Source organism: Sapajus apella, unplaced genomic scaffold (assembly GCF_009761245.1).
Source record: "Sapajus apella isolate SASKATOON/1434 unplaced genomic scaffold, GSC_monkey_1.0 scaffold49, whole genome shotgun sequence".
NCBI classification, from domain to species: domain Eukaryota; kingdom Metazoa; phylum Chordata; class Mammalia; order Primates; family Cebidae; genus Sapajus; species Sapajus apella.
Genome location: NW_022436989.1, coordinates 1,504,347 through 1,526,995, shown reverse-complemented (window position 1 = coordinate 1,526,995; position 22,649 = coordinate 1,504,347). Strand labels below are relative to the sequence as shown.

Genomic DNA, 22,649 nt, shown 5'->3' with positions numbered 1-22,649 from the left:
GTCCGCAGACTGGAGCTGCTAAGATACCACGACCTCCTGTAGTGGGAGACGCCAGCCCTGCTTGGTGGCTCGGGGCTCAGGCATGACATTGTGGGAACGTCCAGATTATCAAGGACTTGGTCTTAGAGGGGAACTAGCAGATGGTGGGGAGGCTGGGGCTGGCACAGCCAGGGCCATCCCAGTGGGAGGGACAGCAGCAGAGCCTAAGCCCACCAGCAGATGTTCACAAATCCGACATGGCCCACCTATCCCCAGGTGTCCAAGAAGGGAGGTCTGTCCTCCAGTCCCGTCTCCCCTTCTCTTGTGACACTGCAGCTTCCCATTGGACATCTACCCTGTAATACAGGCAGTTGTCCCTCAAAACTGCTGTGTTGAAGTCGTAACCTGCAGGAACTTCAGAATGAGGCTATAATTGGAGACAAAGCCTTTAAAGAGGTGATTAAGTTAAAATGAGTTCATTGGGGTGGGCCCTAATCCACGGCGGCTGGTGTCCTTAAAAGAAGAGGAGATTAGGACACAGATGCACACACAGGGACAGCCCTGTGAGGACACAGGGAGGAGACGGCGTCCATGGGCCCAGGAGGGAGGCCACGGGAGGAATTGGCCCTGCCCACACTTCGGTTTTGGCCTTCCCCTCTAGGGCTGCGAGACAATCGGTGTCTGCTGTTTAAGGCACCCAGTGCGTGGTGCTGTCTCTGCAGTCCCAGCGGACACACCCTCCAAGTTAAGGGTCATTTCCAGCTGTCCTAGCACCTCGGTGCCCTCTTAACAGCTCTGGTGAGGGATGTGTATAGTCAGGGTTCTCCAGAGAAACAGAATATGCTGTATCCTATTTTTATATCTATATCTAGATATACAGCCAAAGACTAAAGTTCCTCAGAGCAGCAGTTCTGCTTTCAGTCTGCCTCTGATGGCTGCTCCCATTTATTTTGAGACGGGGTCCTCCTCTGTTGTCCCAGCTGGAGTGCCTGGTGCAGTCACAGCTCACTGCAACCTCGACCTCCCCAGCTCAAGTGATCTTCCCACCCCAGCCTCCTGAGCTGGGTCCACAGGTGCATGCCACTGCACCCCGCTAACTGAAATGTTTTGTAGACATGGGGTCTGTGTTGCTCAGGCTGGTCTTGAACTCCTGGGCTCAAGTGATGCTCCCACCTCAGCTTCCCAAAGTGCTGGGATTACAGACGTGGCCTGTGATGGTTCACTTTGTGTTCACCTGACTGGGCCACAGGATGCCCAGATATGGAGTCACACGTTATTCTAGGCATGTCTGTGAGGGCATTTCCGGATGAGACCAACACTTGAATGGGTGGACTGAGGAAAGCAGATTGGCCTCCCTAACTCGGGTGACCTTGTCTGATCAGGCCTGAACAGAACCAAAGGTGGAGGAAGGGTGAACCATGCCCAGTTATTCAGCATGGCTGGGCACCACGGCCCCCACCACAGAGACCTGGTCTCTCTCACGGTGGCACTGTCAGCAGCTCCGCCCGTCCCTGTGCTGGAGAGGCTCCTGGTGCGTCCCCGTCCCCGTCCCCGCTGCAGTGGACCCTGTGGGGTTCGTACTCGCTTTCTTCCCTGAGGCTGCACTTTCAGCATTGCCATCCACGGCTCCACGAGTTGGGGCTCACCTGGGGCCAGAGGTCAGCCAGGCAAGCCCCAGAAAGGAGAGGGGCTCAGCTTACAGTTAGCATCTGCCCGGAGTCAGGCTTGGGTGAGACTCGGGGCTCAGCCTAAGCTTGGGTCTTGGCTGGGGGACACCATGGAGAGAGGGGTGTGCAGCCCAGGAGGGGCGGCCGGCCAGGCTGCACTAGGTTTAAGGGAGGCTGGGAGGGAGCCAGGCACCTGGAGTGCTCCAGGGCCCCTGAGCCCTCTCTGCCCCTCACCAAAGCCACCCCTGCAGGCTCTGACCGACATCCTGGTCACAACAGGGCCTGAGACAGCCGCCCTCCATCCACCGAGCTGCGGCCTGACTTAGGGCTCTGAGCTGTCCTTTCTTTGTCACCAACAGTACTCGCCGCCCAGCCCCACCTGCCCCTGCCCCCAGCATGCTGCCTGCACTGAGCAGCCCCCAAGTGTTTTGTGACAAGCTACAGGGGCTCTTCTGTGGCTGTACTCCCCTGCCTGTCCCTGGGAAGGGGTCTCCTCTCCCAGCCAGCCTGGAGCTAAGCCATGTCTCCCCATGTGGTAGCCATGCACACACACCCATCATACACATGTATGCTTGCTCCCACACATACACGCAATGCACATACATATGGATGCAGTCACACACAGCCACACGTGCAGATTCGTTCACATGTACACACAAGGTTATAAACAAAAGGTAGTTTTATTTTACTCCCTTTCTTCCGGAGGCTGGGTCTGAATTAGGGAGGAGCGCAGAGAGGCCATGGGCAGGAAGAGCCCCCTTCCCCCAGCATGGCCAAACCCCCAGGCTCCAACCAACCATTGGGTCCAAGCTACAAGGCATGGTCAACATCTTTGCAGAGCTCCAAGTCTCCCAGAGGAAGGGAGGGCCGGCAGCGCAGAATCTAAGGGTGTGGCGCTGTCCGCTCCAGGCTCCCAGCTCCCAGTGGGTCTCAGTTTGGGGCTCGGAGGGGGAGGGCTGAAGAAGGAGCCCCATTTGCTGTTGCAGGGAATGGGGACAAGCAGCCCCACGCACACCAACTGATGCCCATGCCAGGCACCCTGGCGCCTCCTTGGTTGCTCCAGGGAAGCTCCAAGGGAAGCTGGCATCCCAGAGGACTCATTCCAGCTGAGGATAGGGGTGGAGTCGTCAGTGCCCCAGCCCCAGCCCCAGCCCCCCTCGGGTTCAGACCACAGCAGAGGGCCCTTCCTGTCTCGTAGACCCCCTCTCCACCCCACCTTGGCCCCAGCAGTGACCAAGCCAGGGCACTCCTCCGCGGCTTTCAGCCCCTTCCCTGAGTGGCCTGGCTGCCCCTCCGGGCAGGGTCTGCCTGAGGCCACCGGCTAAGGAGCAGGCTGAGTTGAAGGGGTCACAGATTTCCACGGGAGCCCCATGACCCTCCTTCTCCCCCCCCACCGCTAGCTCGCAGGCCAGCGCCTCAGATCCACACGGTGGTCTTCCCGTCCCTGCTGCTGGCGCTGCCCTTCTCGGAGCCTGCCCTGGGCTTGGCTCCTGGGCGTTCGTGGGCGCCCGGCCGGCCCTGCTCCCCGACGGTGCCCGCAGAGGTGGCACTGCCAGTTCCAGACGCGGGGGCGCCTGCCCTGGGGGGCGCCCGGGAGGCCGCAGGGAGGCCCGCGCATGGCGAAGTCTCCCGGTCGCGGTCCCCGGTCGCCGGCCTGTCGCGCAGCGCCTGCAGGGCCAGGTTTGCCAGGTTCTGGTCGTGCGCCCGAGCGCGCTCGGCCGCCCGCACCACTAGGCTGTAGTCGGGAGGGCAGGCCAAGCCGGCAGCCGCGGCCGGGAAGGCGCAGGGTGGGGGCCGCGGCGCGGGGTTGGGGGCGGGGGCCGGGGGGCCGCGGCGGCCGCGCACGGCGTCCTGCGCGCTGCCCAGGCCCAGGTGGGCCATCTCGCAGAGGTTGAGCAGCAGGCACAGGCAGCTGACCACGTACATGACCAGCAGGAAGACGGTCTTCTCAGTAGGGCGGGACACGAAGCAGTCCACCACGTGCGGGCAGGGCCGGCGGCTGCAGGGGAAGAACGGCCGCACCTCGAAGCCGTACAGTAGGTACTGGCCCACCAGGAAGGCCACCTCGAAGGCCGCCCTGGCCACCAGCTGGGCCACGTACACGCGCATCAGGCCCTCTCTCTGGATGCGCCTCCGCCCGTCGTGCTGCCCGGCCGGGCCCGGGGTCCCCGCCGCCTTCCCGTCCGCGCCGGCACCCTTGGCGCACGCCTCCTCCGCGCCGGCCTCCTCCGCGTCCTCGGCCGCGCCCTCGGCCGCGCCCGGCTCCTCCTCCTCCTCCTCCTCGCCCAGGCCCAGCATGGGCTCCTCCTCACCCAGGTCGGCGGGCTCGGGCCACCCGGCGTGCGGGGGCGGCAGGTGCGCCCTGGGCGCGCGGCGGGGCCCGGGGCGGCGGCGGAGGGCGCGGCGCCGCTCCTGCTCGGACGCGCGGGCCAGGCGGTGCACGGCGTAGCCCAGGTACATGACCGAGGGCGTGGAGATGACCACGATCTGGAAGACCCAGAATCGCACGTGCGACAGGGGCGCGAAGGCGTCGTAGCAGACGTTGTCGCAGCCTGGCTGCCGCGTGTTGCAGGTGAACTTGGCCTGCTCGTCCGAGTAGATGGCCTCGCCGCCCACGGCCGTCAGCACGATGCGGAAGACCACCAACACCGTGAGCCACACCTTGCCCACGAAGGTGGAGTGGTTGTGGATCTCCTCCAGCAGCCGCGTTAGGAAGCTCCAGCTCATGTTGGTCATAGGGGCGGGCGGGCAGGTCCTGCGGGGTGGGGCGGGGGTCAGCCAGTGGCCTGCATCTAGGAGCTATCAGCGCGCAGGGCTCAGAGCCGGGGCTCGAGGCTCGCCTCGCAGCTGGCCCCTCTGCTCACACACCGGATGATGTGGAGCTTACCACCTTAAACGGAAGTGAAAGCCCCCACCTGATCCGGCCCCTGCTCGTGCAGATGCGGGGCCCCAGCTGGGTGAGCTGCCTTCGTGAGGCAGGTGGGCACACTGAGGCAAGCACCTTCAAGTGTGTGGGGACTGGGGGTCTCAGTGTCCACTGCACCCATGGCCACCACCCCAGCCCCCAGCCGCACCCAGGTTGTTGGGGAGGGTCCCACAGGGTTTCAGCATCTGGAGGGTCTCCCCAGCCTGCCTAGCCACCTAATCCCTCCTGGCCCCTCCAGCTCCCTAGCCCCCAAATCCTTGTGGCCCCATTGGCCCCCACCCTGCAGCCCCATCAGCCCTGTCCTTCACAGCCTCCCATGCCTGAACCACCATCAGCCCCCAGACCTCAAAGTGCCGCCAGTCCACAATCTCCACAGCCCCTTGGCCCCCAGTGGCGCTGCTCTGCTTTCCTCCACACCCTGCACCTCCACAAAGGACCTCCATCCTCCCTCCAGCCCCCGGCTGATCCCGCTGCCCTTTCCAGGTGCCTAGGGTCCCAGGGCTCCCCCCAACCAGTCCAGGCTCCTGGTCCTCAACAGTCCCAACCCAGACGGTGCCCAGCTGGGGTCACGATGAAGGCAGGCATCTGTCCAGGAGGGAAGGTGTCCAGCAAGGTTATAGACTCTGTGATTTGAGGCCACACTCAGCATCTGCGACCCTCAGAGACAGCTGTGCCACAGACCAGCCAGCCCAAAGTGGGCAAGTGCCCAGGAGAGGGCCGTGCCGCAGGGTCTGTGCTCAGCTCCCCAGCCCACCCTCTCCTGGTGGCTGCCCCTGGATGAGTACCTGCTCCTGGGTCGCTGAGGCAGGAGACCCCTTAGCTCCCTCTGCCTCTAGCCCCCTCCTGGTACCCGGCCTGGGAGGCGGCAGCAGCAGCAGGTGTGGGACCAGCAGCAGTCGCCGGTGAGGCTCCCGTCCTCTTTATGCAGCTGAGGCCTCCCCACCCGGGGCAGGAAGACGGGGCAGTCAGGGTTCCTGGGGAAATGGCCCTGCTTCCTCACATCTGTGCAGTACCCCTCAGAGCCACACACATTCACATGTGCAGACACACTCAGATACACACCCACAGAAACACATGTACACACTTGTACATGTGCACACACGTGCACATGCATGAACATGCAGATGCATGTGCAGATACACGTGCACGCACACATGTACACATGTACACTCAGATACACATGCAAACAGATTAACGCCATAGGGCACATATGTGGTGCACACAGGTGCAAACACAGATGTATATGCGCAAACTATCACCAGTGTACATCCGCAGGCCCTCACATGCAGACCCACGTGCACACACGTGCAGACAGACCTGTAGACTCACACGTGTGATCACACATATGGAGGCGTGGCCCTGAGACCAGGACCCAGGTTCTTCCGGGCCATTCCCAGGACCACTGTGTGGGCCCAAGTGACACAGACCCCCAGAATGAAGCACTAGCCTTCAGATGCCAGGGCACATCAGCTGCATAAAGAGGCCGGGAGCCTCCCAGTGACTGCTGCTGGTCTCACACCTGCCACTGCTGCCTCCCAGGCCGGGTACTGGGAAGGGGCAAGAGGGGGAGGGAGCTAAGGGGTCTCCTGCCTCAGCGACCCAGGAGCAGGTACTCGTCCGGGGGCAGCCACCAGGAGAGGGTGGGCAGGGGAGCTGCAGGAGCTCTCCTCCTTGGAGCACAGACCCTGCTGCATAGGCTGGCACACTCCAGCCCTGGGGCCACCTCTCTTCTCCCCCTGGCTCCGGTAGGCAGGCCTCCCTCCCTCCCCGCCTGTCTGATCACAGCAGGCTTCAGCCCACCGATCCCAGCAAGACAGGAACCTAGGACAGAGGAGGCTCAAGGGAGAGATGGAGCAGTAGGCCTTCAGTGCCAGGGCCAGCCTGCCCAGCTGTGTGGGGGCAATACTGAGCAAACAGCTCTCTGGGGACCACCTGCAGTCATGGTGCCTGCCGGTGCCCATGGTATGAGCACTCCCGCTGCGGCTGACTGCCAAGTGGCTTCCGTGACTCAGCTGAGAAAATGGCGCCATCGGCTCAGCTCTGAAGACCACCGTGGCTCGGCCCCGGGCTGATGTGCCCTGGCATGTGAGGGCTGGCGCTTTGCTCTGGGGGGCTGTGTCACTTGCACCCACATAGGGGTTTGGGGAATGGCCTGGAAGAACCCAGACCCTGGTCTCAGCGCCACACCTCCAGCCCGTAATTCTCTCCTGAGCCTGCTGCCACCGCCAGCATAAGCACTCAGCACCCAGCAGGCACCACCAGAGCCGGATGGCCACACGCAAATGCCATCGTGCCCTGCAGAACAGCCTCCTCATCCCAGCCAGTCCTGAGCCTGGGCCGCCTCCAGCACTTCACTCCTCGCCCAGCAGCCTGGAGAGCCTTAGGACACCCACCCAGCAGGCCTCCCGCCCCGAGCGTGACTCCTGACCAGAGCAAGTGCCCAGCCTCACCTGTCCTAGCACCATATCCCCTGCCCCCACTCCACGCCTGGCTCCAGACATCCCCTCGTGCGCTCTGCCCATGGCTGCCACGCTGGCTGGAGCCAACTCCAGCCAGAATCCTTTGCTGCTTAGCCCCGCCACACACACACGCACAGGTGTGCACACAGGTTCAGCCCTTGCCCGAGGCTGCCGCTGTGTCACCACTGTGCGCTTCTCGTGACTATTCCATGTGATGCCGATCACAGCTGGAGACCGTGGGGTGAGTCTCACAGAGTCGGGAGATGAAGTTTCACTCTTGTCACCCAGGCTGGAGTGCAGTGGCGTAATCTACACTCACCGTGGCCTCTGCCTCCCAGGTTCAAGTGGTTCTCTGCCTCAGCCTCCTGAGTAGCTGGGATTACAGGCACGTGCCACCACGCCCGACTAGAGACGTGGGTGGTTTCACAGAAAATACAGACGTGTGGATGCACCTGGGTTCACACGCACACCTTTGCTGTGGCCCCTGCAAAGGCCTCAGTGTAAAAACACCCTAGGAGCAAGAGCCCACCTGGGGCCCAGGCCTTGGTTCCTACCTCCACTCCCAATCACAGGACTCAGGAACCCCTGGTGGGGAATGGGCAGACCCTAGGGCTGGGGCTGGGAAAGCGCAGAGGAGCCTGAGACAACCGTAGAGTCAGAGATGAAGGCTGGGGTGCAGCACCTGCGCGTCGGGTGCTCGGTGCCGGAGACTGGGTCCCTCCGAGCAGTGACGGAAATCGAGTAGTCTTGTGTTAACAGATTACAGACTGGCTCATAGGTTGCCAAGGGATGTGACTGAATAGATAACCAAACAAGGGGCAGGAGACAGCTCCTCATGCAGTCAGTCCAAAGCATCCGAGTGGACACCCTGTACTGGAGGAGGGGAGCGTGACCTCCAGCCCTACCTGCGGGCTGCACCTGCTAACCTGGCTTCAGAGGGTGCGGGAGGGAAAGAGGGAGAGCACCCTTGCGGCCCGCACCCTACACCAACCCTGGGCAGGTGGCCAAAGTGTCACCACAAACGTCCTGGATGGCGTGGACGCTTCATGGCATCTCATGGGAAGGTCCCGTCAACTCCATAGTCTTCCTCCCAAAACCCATCCCCCTGAAGACCCACAAGGAAACATGAGGCTGAAAGGGATCCCAACCAAGGCGCACCCTAGAGAGCACCTGGCCAGTGTCCGTCCAGACAGCGTGGACACCCCATAGCCAGTGTCCGTCCAGACAGTGTGGACACCCCATGGCCAGTGTCCGTCCAGACAGCGTGGACACCCCATGGCCAGTGTCCGTCCAGATGGCGTGGACTCCCCATGGCCAGTGTCCATCCAGACAGCGAGGATAATCCCAGCTCAATACTGGTCCATTGGTTGTGAGAGCATGTCACGCTAGTACAAGATGTCAGCAATGGGGAAACTGGGTGTAGGGTATGTGGGAACTTGGCACTATCCTCCCAGCTTTTCTGTAAATCTTACTGATCTCAAGCAATTCTCCCACCTCGGCCTCCTGAGTAGCTGCGACTACAGGCGCATGCCACCATGCTGGGCAATTTTTATTTTTTTTTTAAACGATGGGGTCTTAATACAAAAATTAACCAGGCATGGAGGCATGTGCTTGTAGTTCCAGCTACTTGGGAGGCTGAGGTGGGCGAATCGCTTGAACCTGGGAGGGGTAGGTTACAGTGAGCCGAGATGACACTACTGCACTCCACCAGCCCGGGCAACAGAGCGGAACCCCATGTCCGCTCTTTTTTTTTTTTTTTTTTTTTTTTTGACGGGGTCTTGCTCTGTCGCCTGGGCTGGAGGAGTGCAGTGGCACAATCGTAGCTAACTGCAGGTCTCAAGCAGTCCTCCTGCCTCAGCCTCCCAAAGTGCTGGGATTACGGGCATGAGCCATTGCATCTTGGCCCTTTTCTGTGAAAGTGCTGTAAAATAAACTCTTACTTAAAAAGAAAGGACCCCTGACACAGAGGCGGGACAAGCTGAGGTGGGCACTGTCCAGTGCTGCAGGATGAGGTTGTCAGCAGGGGGTTGGCCCTTGGGAGGAGAGGGGAGGGGTGCTGGCCCCCCAGGAGCCAGGCCTGGGATTTGCAGGCTGTCTGTGCACACAGGTCCAAGAGAAATCTCACCCCAAACTACACCTCCAGGGTACCCAGGACGAGGATTGGTGGGGGCTTCAGCTTGGCTAGAGCTGGAAGCGCCCGTGGGCTTCAGAGTCTGTGAAGAGGCAGCTACTGGGATTAGTAACGTGTGTCAGGGCGGGGTAGAGGGGTGACCGCAGGGGCCACCAGCCAGGACGCTGCCTGGCCCAGGTGTGGGAGTGGTGAGGCGGGCTCAGCCCTGGGGAAGGCTGTGGGAAGTAGAGGATGTGAGCATTGGTGGAGGGCCAGGGGCTCACAAGGTTCTCATATCCGGGACCAGGGACTCTCGGGGGCTCGCTCCTAGGCCAGGGTGTGAAAGCAGGCCTCACAGTGGGGCCAGTCTCACCTGGTGGCATGAGGGGCTCACAGGAAGGGCTTCAATGGGGTGTGTGGCAAAAGCCAAGAGGCTCACCATGAGGGCTCACAATGAGGTGGGGGGTGGGGGGCCCACAGTGAGGCAAGGGGGCTGGGGGGGCCCATGGTGAGGGGGGGGGGGGGGTTTTGGGGGGGGGGGGGGGGGGGGGGGCTCACGGTGGGGCGGGGGGGGGGCTCACAGCGGGGGCCACCTCTGGGAGGGGTTTAAGGCAAGCAGGCCCAGGCGAAGGCCCCCCTTCTGCAAACCCAGCTGGGCCAGTTCTGACCAGTGTCCTGGCATCTCAGGATGCTGGTCAGAGCCAGGCCTCCTCCTCCATCAAGCCCCTGCTCACCCGGGGTCTGAACACGGTGCTGGGGGGTCCTGGGGCGCTGCAGGATGAGCCCCGCCCCACCCCGCCCGGGTCTGCAGTGCAGGGTCAGCGGCCTAGGTATTTCCTTCCCCCCGCAGGCCCTCCTAGGGCAGGCTGCACAGGGCGGGTGTTTTTTGTAGTTTAGGCCGCCAGGCAGGCACCACGCACACAGCACAGTTCACCAGGCGGGGACCCAGGGGCGGGCTCCTCCCCTCCCTGAAAACAACGGGACTCCAGCGCATGACGGGCCCTGTGCTGTTGCTTGTCTGCACAGTCCAAAGCAGGTTCTCGGTCCCACTTCCCTGGAGCTCCTGCAGGCATGGTCCCCTCCCACCCCTCCACTCTGCTGCAGGGCTGTGTGGGGGCAGTCTTCACTCAGAGGGGGCTACAGAGCTCACCCACCCGCAGGCCTCAATGTCTCCTCACCCCTCGGCCCGACAGGCCATAGCCCCCTGCCCTGATGCCCCCAGCTCAGCTTTGTGGTGGCAGCTCCTGCACCCATCCTCCATGTCCCTGCCTGGGCCCCCAGCTGCCCGTCCTGGACAGCCAGGCCCTGAGATGGTCAGCCCGGAGTGCAGCCTCAGCCATGCTCCTCTGGATGCCCTGGTCCAGAGGGAGGCACAGAGCTCGGCCACCCAGGACCCAAGCCCCAGGCCGGGAACTCTCCTCTGGACCACTCTGCCCCAGCACCTCTGTGGCGGGTCTCACTCTCCTGCCTGTGCAGCTTGTAAGCCCCGCTGGGTGTGGGCACAAGCTGTCGTCACCCATCCTTCACACACACACGCACGCACATATGCACACACACACACACACCATGCACTCTCCCACATGCACACTGCTGCCCCAGCTCAACATCGAGGTGGGCTCACACGCTCTCACACAGCCATGAGCCCTCCCTGATTCTGCCTCAACCTCACAACATGCCTCCCTCAGGGGGCCCCCCCCCACCACTGAGACCCAGGAAGGCATGGTGCCCCCAAGGCCCCAAGCGCCTGCCTACATTACAGCTCCCCTCACATGGCCTGCAACAGCTCCTGAACTGACCAGAGCCCCAGAAGCCCCAGAGGATGGGTATGGTGCTCAGGAACATCAGGGGAGTGGGGACACTGAGGAACGTAGAAGGGCTGTGAGTCTGTGGGGTCCCTAGCCCCTGCCAGGGCCAGGCATTGGTGCAAGTGGCCAGGCAGCATCCAGGCTGGTGCCCCCTCCCCCATGGAGCTCTCTCCTCCCTGGGGTTGGTGGCGCTGTGAATGTGTGGGTTCCTTCTGCTGCCCTTTCTCAAGTCCCCTCCCTCAGGGTCCCAAGCAGGCACAACTGCCAGGCCTAGAGGCGAGGGGCTGTTCCTCTCCTGAAGGTGGGCCAAGGGGCAAGCCGGGCCCGGGTCAGGTGGGAGTGTGTCATCACTGCACCCTGGCCAGCTCCCCAGGCTGGTCTCCAGGACTGTGCAGGCCTGGAGCTGAGCCACACATGCTCCAAAAATGGAGCGCTGGGGGGTATGTGTACAGGGAGCAAGGGGCTGATGCCTGCCTCAGCCTCCTAAGGCTGTCCCTGCCCTCCACCCATTCCCCTCAGAGCCCACGAACCCATCTCTTCCCTCCTGAACCCCCTACCCAGCCCAGCAGCCACGAATCCTGGGCTTACTGCCATCCAGCCCCGGGATGGGGGCCCTGGGCCTGGACTATGTGGCTTCCCTGCGCAGCAGCCCCGGGGTGCTCCACCCTCCCAGCGGGGTGCAGGCCTCCCACTCCTCAGGCATGCTGCCCCTTCCTTGCACTGAGGGCCTGCCCCAGCACCACAGGGGGGCCTCCACCCAGTTAATCACAACACTGATGGGCACTGGGGTCAGCTCTGTGACCACAGGGTCTGCTGGGCTCCAGGCCTAGGCTGGGCCCCAGTGCACGGTTAGTGCTTGTCAAAGAGTGGCTTGTGGTCTTCCAAGGAAGGGGCTGAGCAGGGTCCCAAGTCTGTCTGCACAAGGGGCAGGCCGGGATCCTCACCTCCAGGGCGCTGCTGAGGGTGCCGGGCTGGGCCTGGACACACTGCAGCTGGCTGGTGTTCCAGAGGCCAGCCCTACCTCTGCCTGAGGGCCCCAGCTGCTGGGGGAGGTACTGAAGGCACCCCTCTCGCTTGCCAGCTGTCCCAGACCAGACCCCGCTGGCTGGCACCCACCCTGCGGTGAAGGCAGCTGGGCCTGAAGAACACAGACATCAAGTAGGGGGCCACCCCAACATCTTCATGGAACAGTGGGGCCCAAGAGGGGCGGCAGGCATGAGGAGTGCCCCTCCTGCGGCTGGTCCTCAGGAAGCCCTCCCTCCTTCAGCGCCTCGAGGCCAGGGGCACAGGGTGAGGCTGTCTCCTGGGGAATAGCCCCCAGGGGTGCACACATGGGCCCCAGCACCCTACCTTCTCCAGGCCAGAAAATTCCAGTCTCCCTCTGAGCCCTTCCACCTGCTCGGATGCTGGTCCTCCCGGAGGGTGTTCGGCAGAGCCGGGGCCACCTCCCGCCACCAAGCACAATGGGGGCTGGGGGAGGGGCCCTCAAGGGCCCCATTGTTCCCCCCTCGGCCTCAGGGTCTGAATCCCTGATTGTCCTGGGGGGTGGGGCGGCGGGCAGGGCTTTCCAGGCCCAAGCAGGTCGGAGGCCAGCCCCAGCCTCAGAAGCTCAGTCCACCTGCCCTGGGGGCTGCCCATGACCTCCCCTCCCCTGCCCTGCCGCCCAGCACGGGCGGCTCTGGCCCGTATCATCTGGCAGCCAGCGTCTGGGTTCTGGGCGGGGACTCTGCTCCCCGCCTCCATTTCCGGCTGGGCGCCCTGCCTGCCTCCTTCTCTCACATCCAGGGTGCTGATCTGTCTGCACCCCACCCCAGGAGCACCTCACCTGGGCTCAGACCAGGACTGGGGCTGACCCTAGGGGTGGCTGGCAGCACTGCTCTGTGCTGCCTGAGACTGGCAGGCTGCGGGAGCACTGGGGAGGGAGGGAGGCAGCCTGAGGCGGCTCCCGGCTCCCCACACACAACACAGTCCCCAGGGCCGGGAGGGAGGGGCAGCTGCCCTCCACTCAGGCATCTCCCTCAGGGAAGCCCCCAGACCTTGAGTTCTGGAACCTCCAGCTGCTGGGGCTCAGGGGCCTCTCCTGGAACCCGTGGCCAATGCCAGGCCCACAGGAGCTCAGGGCACCAAGAGGTATCCCCCAGGACCCACCCCTGCAGCCTCAGGCTGGGACGTGCAGCCGCTGCCTGTTTCCCGCTTGCTGGCCCGCCGGGTGGGCTGGCACTGGCCCCGTCACCTTCCCTGCCTGTATGTCCAGCAGGAAACAGATGCCTGGGCAGAGCCCACCTGGGGCCAGATCACGACCGGGCCCACACCAACATTAGGGCCACGCCCCACTCATTTATGGACTCTCTAATCCAACCATTATTTTATTAGTATGTCAGCCCGGGGTCCAGTGTTTGAGGGACAGCCCGGTGGGGCTGGGTTGGGGTCACCCCAGCATGGTCCAACCACAGGAGATGCATCCCCTCCACTCCACACGCCAGCCAAGGGCACAGAGCTGCCGTAGGGCCTGCCAAGGGGGCTGCTCAGTGCTGCTGCCCTGGTCCCGGATGCACCCGGGGTGCCGAGAAGAGACAGCCAGCCTCAGGCGCCGGTCCTTTGAGCTTTTTTGATTTCCTGCAGTGAGGAAGCGGGTCAGGAGGGCTGGTATCCAGGAAGGGCCAGGCCTCCTGCACTCCCTCCATGGTGGACCACAGTGTCTCATGCCAGTACTTGGGTAGGACTGTCCCATCTGATCACAGGGGCCTTGTGGGCAACAAAGCCCTGGCCCCAGGCCTCCCCTTGGACCTGCCCAGGTCGGCAGGAGGATGGGGCCCACCTCAGACAGCGCCTCCTTCAGCTCCGCGTAGGCCTGCTCCAGGCTGTCGTTAATGATGACCACATCAAACAGGCCGGGTTCCTTGCCTGGGGGTAGGGCCTGGGGTCAGGCCACAGTGAGTCCACAAAGCCCCACCCCAGGTCACACATGACCCCAGAGCTGCCCACTGGCCTGCGGCTGTCCTTGCTGTGGCTGGCGGACAGCTTTCCAGCCTGGCCGGGCCTGTGCAGCATGGGGAAGGGCCACCCCCTGGGCCTTGTTCTCAGGCGCCCCTCCTGCTCTCTGGAGCCCCAGACCCTGGACACCAGCACTTGTCAGGACTCTGGTTAGGGGCAGCACTGTCCTGTACTGACAGAGCAGAACGTTAAATGCCCTCCTCCTGTGGGCTGCACTCAGACCCAGGGGAGAGGTGACAGCTGTAAGAGGATGCACTTGACACCCCCAGGGCTACAAGGTCGGGGACACCTCAGGGGACCCTGGGTGATGGGGGATCTGGGGAACCTCATGGAGACTCTGGGTAACAGAGGGGGATCTGAGGACCCTCAATGAGACCTTTGGTGATTGGGTGGGTTCTGGGGACCCTCATGAGGACTCCAGGTGTCGGAAGGTAGTTGGGAGGCCTGACGACCCTCACAGGGACTCCGGGTGTTGGGAGGTCTGGGGACCCATAGGGTCCCTGGTGCTGCAGGCCTCACAACCAGCCTCCCCTCCTGGCAGGCCGGGCGCCCCGCTGCACACTCACTGCTCTCCATGTCAGCCCGGGCAGCAGCCAGCCGCTTCTCCAGGCTCTCCTCTGTCTCGGTGTTGCGCTGCCGCAACCGCTCCTCCTGAAAAGGGGGTGGTGGTCAGAGCCCGGCGCAGCCCGGCCCCCAGCCCCCACCTGCCCGGCACACACCAGCACGTGCAGTGAGGGCGGCTGTATGGAGATGTAGATGGGCCGCAGGTCGGTGGCCTTGATGTTCCGCACGCCCTGCAGGTCCACGTCCAGCACGCAGATGCGGTTCATGGCCTGCACCGCCTGCACCGCCGCCTTGCTGGGGGCAGGTGCCAGGTCAGCAGGGTGCCTACAGGAGCTTCAGGGACACTCAGGCCCTCCAGGGCCCAGCTCTCTCCTCCCACAGCTGAGCCTAGGCCTGGCCTAGACCCAGCATCCCACGGCACCTCCAGGAGCACCCCAAGCCTGCTACCCCCATGGCCCACCCCACCTACAGGGAACAGAAGCCACCCTCGCCCAAGGTGCCTGTAGTGAGCACAAGGTGTCCTGTGCACCCCTCGCCCTACCAGGACAGTGCACGGTGGCAGGACCGGGCCCAGTACTCTTGTGAAAAGGGCCACCACAGGCCACAGATGGAGCCTGGCCCTGGGCCACACTCACAACCCCGGGAGCCCACTCGAGGCCCACCTCGTGCCGTACAGGTTCCCCGAGAACTCAGCATGCTCGATGAAGTCGCCAGCCGCTATGTCCCGCTGCATCACCTCCCGGGTTACAAAGTAGTAATCTGGGGAGGAGGAGGGGCTGTCCAGAGGGCAGTCGAGGCCTGCACCAGGGCCAGCCGCCCCCAACCCAGGCACACCTGCAGGCCCCTCCCACACCCACGGCTGTTTCGGTCAGACCCTTGCTGGGGAGATGTCTGAGGACCCCTTAAGTGCTGCCAGGTGCCCACATTCTCCTCATGGACGGAGACTCAAGGCTGCTGGGTTCCAGGGGGAGTTGGGGGGAAGGACTGGAGACCACTGGGTTGTGTGGCTAGGGGTGGGGTGCTGTCAGGAGAGGACTCCCTTGTCTTGAATCAGGCAGGCAGAGTAGCCCTGTTTACCAGAAGACAGCTCAAAAGTGCTGATAGGTGCCAAGCCCAGGATAGAGCTGGGGACAGCAGCACTGTGGCCGCCTCCAGGGTGGGAGGAAGACAACCCTGGGCCTTGGCTGGCCTTTCACACTCTACCCAGAAAAGCAGGGCGCTGACACCCTGACTGAGCTCACTGGCCCTGGGAGGCAGGGACCCTTCTCACAGATGAGGACCAACGGGGGCAGGGGATGGGCGGCACAGCCACAAAGCTGCAGGGCCCAGTAGCCCGCTCGCACCAGGGGTGCTCCAGCCACAGGGCCCCACCCCACTCACCTCTGCCGTTCTCCTCGCCGGGCCTCGGGTTCCTCGTGGTATCTGGCAGAGAGACCTGTCACCCATCAGGGACTGCTCGGAGCCCACTGCCCCACCCAGCGTTTCCCTTGCAGTCCCGACAGCACTTGAGCCCCAGGATGCAGGAGCACATGTCAGGGAAGGCACAGGAGCTACAGGGAGAGGGTTCTCCCAGAAAGGCAGTTATCAGTGCTCAGCAGACCCAGGGAAGGGAGACACAGGCACACGGGACAGCAGGAGTGCAACAGCCTCAGGTTCTGTGGGGGAGGGGTAAGGGTGCTGCAGGAGTGGACAGTCCCCAGGGCATAGGGCGTGTGTGTGTGCATGCACATGTGCACTGGGGGGGGAGTGTGCGGGAGTGGGGACAGTCCCCAGGGCATAGGGCGTGTGTGTGTGCATGCACATGTGCACTGGGGGGGGTGTGCCGGAGTGGGGACAGTCCCCAGGGTGCAGGGTGTGCATGCGTGCGTGTGTGTGTGTATGTACACATGTGCGGAGGGAGTGTACAGGAGAGGGGACAGTCCCCAGGGCAGGTGTGCCTGCTGGGTGGAGGCTCCTGGCCTGCTCACAGCGCTGGGACTGCCCAGCAGCCTTGAGGTCCATGCACCCCTCCGCAGGTGCCCTGCACTCACGGGACACGCTGAAGCCAAAGATGCCTCTGTGCTCCTGGAGCAGCCTCTTCAGCAGGGTGCTCTTCCCAGCGCCCGAAGGCCCGCTCAGCACCACAGGCCGGGGGCCCGACATGCCTGGGGGTGCAAGGAGAGGCTGTGAGAGGAGAGGATAGCGTGGGGCCTCTGGGTGCCCCCCCCACCCCCGCTGAGCTGCCTCTGCCTTCCTGAGTTCCTGGCAGGAAAGGGCTGACCTGCAGATGGAGACACTGGCCTGAGAGTCTCCTGAGAGCCTGAGTGCACGTCAGCCCTCAGACCAGGCTCTGGGCCAGCTTTACTGGGTTCTCAGCAGGGGAGGCCCCCCACTGAAATCCACCATCTCTCAAACCCACTGAACTGTCAGCCTCCCCAGGGGTCCCTGGCAAGCGGTGCCATCTACTCTGATACCCTCCCCAGTAGCTGCCGTCCCTACCTGGTACAGTCACCTCCAAGCCCTCTGGGAGCCTGTCGTGAGACCCCCCACCCCACCCAGGAGCCTGGCCGTTGGCTCTCATGCGGTGCTGAGTGCTGGGCTGCCAGGTCTGGGATAGAAGTGTCCCTGTCCTGCCTCTGTCCTCCGGCAACATGCCCTGCAGGTGTGGCCTTGTTAAGGTCTGCTGAATCTATACCCATTCGAGGAACTTCTCATCGGAATTCGGACTCCTATCTGTGATGCTGGTAATGCCAGCAGGGGGTTGGAGGCCTCCCCACTAGCCCCCAAGGGGAAGCAAACAGTATCCTAGCTTGGACACTTGTGTCAGGTGGGGATCCTCCCCAGGAACAGGGCCTACCTGTTTGCTGGTGTGTGGCCTCTGTGGCCAGCCCAGGGCGGGTCTGCCTGCTGGACTGAGAGCTGAATCCCTAATCCTCACCACGCCTGCTTCCGGCCCCGCCCTTCTAAACCAGGAATAAATCCCCAGGGGGCCTGGCCCTCAGCCCTTGCAGGGAGGCAGCCCCGTCTACCTGGCATTGGCTGTGCAGGAAGGAAAAGACAGCTCCAGTTCTTGTCCCAAGACCTGCACGTGCCCTGCCCACACAGCCCACGGTGAGCTACGCACACAGGGCCAGGGCTGTGTCTTTGAGTTGCGGTGGGGAGCAGAGCTGAGGGGAGGAGCAGTGCACTGCCACTGCATTCAGGGACCGGGGTAGAAGGAGGTGGACAGGGCCCCTGGCCACACACACACACCTTGGATACAACTCAGGTGAGGCACGATGGCCTCCTCCTGCTTGGGGCACAGCTGCCTGCGGGCAGAGGAGCAGACAGTAGGAAGGACCTGAGGATGCCCTCCTAATCCCCAATTTAGGCCACCGAGGTAATCTCACAAATGCACCACCACCGCAACTCCAGCATGCATGAGGCACCTACCACACACGTGCCACTCCCAGGCACAAAGCTATGCAGGATATGTGCACAAGCCTACCGCAAACACACACACACACGTACACACAGCACATACATGCAGACAGTTGCATGCACACCAAGCAGATGCACACACACGTGTACCCGCACATGCACACACATACACGCCACTGATCACAAACACACAAGACCACCAGTGAAAAGACTCAGGAGTTAGGGAGCTGCAGCGCACCCACCCAGAAGCCCATGTGTGCTCCTAAGGAAGTGACTCCTCCCTCCTTCCTGCCTCTTCTGGGCTTCTTGTCACAAGCACATGTCACCTTCACCTCAGCATGCCCGCCATGGTCTCCTGGCTCTCCCACCCACAGAAGTGGCCCCTGCACTTGGCTCCAGCCTCCCCACTCACTTGGCTCCTGCTGCTCACCCAGCCCTGCCACCTCCTCTGCATACCAGCCAGCCACCAGCATGCACCGCAGTGGCCAGGGCTCTCATCCATTCAGCTTCTCCCAGCTGGCAAGCCCTGCAACCCCCATAGCCTGGTTCCCACAATGCTGGAGCTTGGAGCCCCCCTGAGCCTCCCACAGTCAAGGATCCATGACACCTGCATGAATTTCTGGATCCCCTGCTTCTCGCCAGGGTGGAAGGGGTGCAGTTCTCAGGACACATCCAGCAATTGCTACACACGTGTTTAATGCATCAGGATCACAGAAATTAACACTCAATAATCTCACGGTGACCTTTCCAATACAAAGGAGAAAAAGTAGAACTAGATCCTGCGCCTCAAAGGACCCAGTATGGGAGGGCTACCCAGATGGCCCTGTGGGCTGGACCCCATGTAAGCTTCTGCCCAGTTGCTCCAGTGAGGTGGCCCTTCTCAAGGTCACTCTTCTCCACCACCCCAAAGAAGCACAGCACTGGTCGGCCCGACAGGGCTGCCCTGAGGCCGGTCCTGCCCAGTTCCCCACAGTCCCTGGCTCCAGGCTCTTAGGGTCTGAACCTAGATGCCACGTCACTACAAATCCATATGGAAGGAAACACAGGGGTGACCAGGGTCAACCCACCACAAGAAATGGAGCTTCAGCACCCCGTGTGCGTCCTCAGAAGGGGAAGAGCCACACCTTCTGAGGATCCCACCAAACCACAACCAGACCCTGGTCTCCAACCCTCTCAACCCCAAACTCCATCCCGACGCCCGGGATATGGGGATTTTGTGCCTCACTTCCAAATCCTGGGACTGGGGGGTAGCTGGAGCCCCATCTCTAGCTCCTGGGTTGGGGATCTCCCCCTTCTCCCTGCAAGCAGTGAGCAGCAGGTGCGTCTTTTCACCACAGGGCCCTGGCAATGATCAGAAACACAGACAGAAGCAACCCAGCACAGAGCAGAGAGCGGATGCTGGAGGCCCCACCCCCACCTGCTTCTTCCACAGGTGCTGCCCCTGCACCTCCCTTACTACCCCACAAGCCCAGGCTTCTAGGCCTCCCCTCCTCCCTCCTGAGGGTGCATGCACTAAGCTACTGAGGTGAGGCTGGGCCCGCAAGCAGAAGACCCCAGTTCGCTCAGCTGCTGCCAGGCAGGGGTCCAGTCTCTGGCTGAGCCAAGGGCATTGCCTGTACAGCTGTGCCCACTCTCACCCAGGACAGGGCACAAGGCACATGCGGCATACCAACCGCCAAGAACTCTGGGCAGCCCGACAATCTGCTCTTCCTAGGTCCCCTGAGTTTGCCTCTGGCCAAGTGTGAGGGCACAATGCATAGACCACTGGGGTCCTGGCCAGCCGGGGGTGCAGAGGGCAGACAGCTAGAGGGTGGAGGCCTTGCGGAACTACAGCCACATCACTGCTGGAGACAGGGCGGGGGCACAAGCTGCCTGCCTGCCTGGGAAGGGACCAGTGGCAGGGCGGTCACCAAAGCCACCTTCCACAGAGCACACCCAAAAGAGAAAGCTGTGGCCCAGGCCTGATGGGTCGTGCAATCTTGAGGTGGAAACCACAGAACCTGACTTTGCCCTGAGCAGAACACACGTGCCAAAGGTGTCTTCCTGTGGGCAGTGGGAAGCATTTCAGCAAACAACAGTCTGTGTCCTCCACTCTCACCAACCCACAGTCGCAAACTCCATCCAGCTGCCTGGCAATAAGCCACACAACCCACAGCTGTAAGGACCTGCCAGGCACGTGGTCTCCACAGGAGCTCCGAGATGGAAGGTCTCCTGGGAGCCTGGCACAGATCCATGTTCCGGAATGCTCTCTGCCATGCTCCCTGGACTGGGCTCCCCATGCTGCTCCAGCAGCCGCTTTACTAGAAAGGCACTTCCTGCTCTAGCGGCAGAATCTCCTCCTTCTGGCTTCCAGCCATCCTGAGGACTGAACACAGTCACCACCCCGCCCTCCGCCCACTGTTCCAGGAGATGCTAATAGAGAGCTCGACTTTCTGAGAAGGGAGAGAAGTCAGATCCCGCCTGGCCTCTTAGTAAGACGCAAGCCATCAGACACGGGCCTGGGCTCTGGGCTGGGCCGGCTGGATGAAGGGGAGGCTGGTCCAGGCGGCCGCTCTGGCAGCAGGGACTCTGAGTACACATCCGGGTAGCACGTGTCCTCACCTTCTGCAACCTTGTTTTAAACCGGACCACACCAGGGGCAGCCAGGGAGCTTTCCTTTTCACTATTTTTTCTCCAGGGGGAGAGGAATGTTCCTTTACCTCCTGAGAAAACCGGGCCCTCAAGAGCCACAGACGGGGGAAGGCCCACGATGCTGCGCGGCCGTTTGGGCCTGCCCATCAAGGAGAAAGAAAAACCGGCCGAGTCTTCCACAGGGTCCTCGACACTAACCCTAGGCAACGGGCAGAGCAAGCCTGAGACAGGAAGGGGCCAGGAGCCCAAGGACAGCAGAGCAGGACCCACCCGGGGCCCCAGGATCGGCCGGCCTGTTTCATGCAGAGGCGAAACCAAGGCCCAACACACCCACGGTCAAAATCAACCTTGCGGCACCTGCTCCCACAGCAGTCCTTCCTGGGGCATACTTCTAAGGCAACGCTCAAGAACGGCAGCTGGGCAGCTTCAAGAACCCCAACCTGGACTCTGGCCTTGGGAGAATTAGAACCCCAAATGCCGCACTCATGCGTCGGGAAGGCCTGCTGTTTCCCGAAGCCTCTGTCTCTGCGCCGGGCCACAGGGCAGGCAAGAACCGCCCGCAGAATCCTAGGAGCCCCGGAGTAGCCGGCTCCATCCTCCCAGGACCCCCGGGCATGCAGGCTGGGGTGGGAACCGGAGCGCACACCGCCCGGGCCGGCGGTAGGGATTCCTGGCTGCTCTCTTTGGCGGCGCGCCCCGCTGGCGGGAAGACACCGTGCGCTCCTACGCTCCGAGGAGCCGCTTGACACCGAAAACTCCCGGCCGGCCCAGCTCCTGAGGAGGAGCGCCCCGCCCTCCGGAACCGGGGCGCCCTGCGTTGCCCGTCTGCCCTCCAGAGGTCCCCAGTTCTCAGGGCCCGCAGGTGAACGCAGCACAGGGCATCCCGGCTAAGAGGAGCTCCGGAGGCGGCGCGGATTGGGCGCCTGCAAAGCGCAGGGGACAACGTCGCCTGCGCACCGACTCACCCTCGCGACCGCCCTCGTACTCACCGTCCGGAGGGGCCCGGACCAGGGCGGCCGCAGCCAGCCCGGCCAGCGGGCGCCGCAACATCCGGGGCCACCTCCTTCTTCCACTGCATTACGTCACAGCGCTGCGCCGGCCCACCTCCGCCCGAGCGCGAGACTGACGTCATTAGGCGCCGGCCCCGCCCACGTCTCGTTCCTCCCCGCCCTTAGGGAAGTACTTCAGTGCCGCGCCGGCCCCGCTCCCGCCAGCAAGGGACTTACGTCACCGCCGAGCCCGCAGGGGCGTACACCACGCCGCCCTCCCAGCACGCCGCCCTCCCAGCACGCCTCCCCTGCTTACGTTCACAGAGCCGCGCAGGCCCGCGTCCACCCAGCGCGTACTGACGTCACGACCCGCCGGCCCCGCCCACTCCGTACGTTGACCGCCATGTCCCTCAGAGGAGTGTCTCTGTGCAGCGTGGGCCCTGCTTCCGTCCACTAAGTCACAGCGCTGCGCCAGCCCTCCGCCTCCCGCTTATGTCACAGCGCCGCTTCCGCCCTCCATCGACACTGCAGGGACCTAACTGACCAACGACCCCGCCGGCCCGTTCCAACCCGCAGGGAGGACGTGTGTCAGCCTGTGTTGAGCAGGAGAGAGGCCACTCTTCAAAACCGTTAGCCTGGGAATGTGGCCGGGTGCGTGGCTCACGTCTGTGATCCCGGCTCTTTGGGAGGCCGAGGCGGGAGGATCGCTGGACGCCAGGAGTTGGAGACCAGCCTGGGCACCATAGGGAAACCCAGGAAACCCCTATGTTCCAAAAACTTTAAAAACGTTTTTATGCCTGTAGTCCTTGCTGCTCGGGAGGCTGACGTGCGACGGTCGCTCGAACCTGGGAGGTCGAGGGTGCAGTGAGCGGTGTCCGTGCCACTGCACTCCAGTGTCTGTGACAAAGTGAGACCTTATTCCTTTTTTTTTTTTTGACACGGAGTTTCACTCTTGTCACCCAGGTTGGAGTGCAGTGGCGCGATCTCGGCTCACTACAACCTCTGCCTCTTGGGTTCAAGCGATTCTCCTGCCTCATCCTCCCGAGTAGGTGGGATTACAAGCGCCTGCTACTACACCCGGCTTTTTGTATTTTTAGTAGAGACGGGGTTTCACCATGTTGGTCAG

The 22,649-nt window shown here is 62.8% G+C and overlaps 2 protein-coding genes across 11 annotated transcripts; both read right to left on the bottom strand.

The window, feature by feature from the left end:
- Positions 1–2,307: 2,307 nt before the first annotated feature.
- GJC2 (gap junction protein gamma 2) lies at positions 2,308–13,160 on the bottom strand. 2 transcript variants are annotated; one of them, XM_032242105.1, is made up of 2 exons: positions 12,297–13,160; positions 2,308–4,401 (listed from the first exon to the last, which is right to left on the bottom strand). In XM_032242105.1, exon 2 carries the CDS (start codon positions 4,380–4,382, stop codon positions 3,063–3,065), a length of 1,320 nt encoding a protein of 439 aa, XP_032097996.1. In that variant the 5' UTR covers positions 4,383–4,401; positions 12,297–13,160; the 3' UTR covers positions 2,308–3,062. The 2 variants fall into 2 exon arrangements, with proteins under 2 accessions (XP_032097996.1, XP_032097997.1); XM_032242106.1 differs by lacking the exon at positions 12,297–13,160 and adding an exon at positions 4,562–6,134.
- A 134-nt stretch (positions 13,161–13,294) lies between these two features.
- Positions 13,295–21,681, bottom strand: GUK1 (guanylate kinase 1). Of its 9 annotated transcripts, none has more exons than XM_032242107.1 (9): positions 21,524–21,630; positions 17,736–17,791; positions 16,535–16,648; positions 15,885–15,926; positions 15,167–15,263; positions 14,660–14,798; positions 14,507–14,591; positions 13,765–13,850; positions 13,295–13,562 (listed from the first exon to the last, which is right to left on the bottom strand). In XM_032242107.1, exons 1-9 carry the CDS (start codon positions 21,610–21,612, stop codon positions 13,530–13,532), a joined length of 741 nt encoding a protein of 246 aa, XP_032097998.1. In that variant the 5' UTR covers positions 21,613–21,630; the 3' UTR covers positions 13,295–13,529. The 9 variants fall into 9 exon arrangements, with proteins under 9 accessions (XP_032097998.1, XP_032098000.1, XP_032098004.1 ...); XM_032242114.1 differs by lacking the exon at positions 15,167–15,263 and adding an exon at positions 20,892–20,986 and having other exon boundaries at positions 13,300–13,562; positions 14,660–14,794; positions 15,885–15,939; positions 21,524–21,597; XM_032242109.1 differs by lacking the exon at positions 17,736–17,791 and having other exon boundaries at positions 21,524–21,653.
- Between the last annotated feature and the right edge of the window lie 968 nt (positions 21,682–22,649).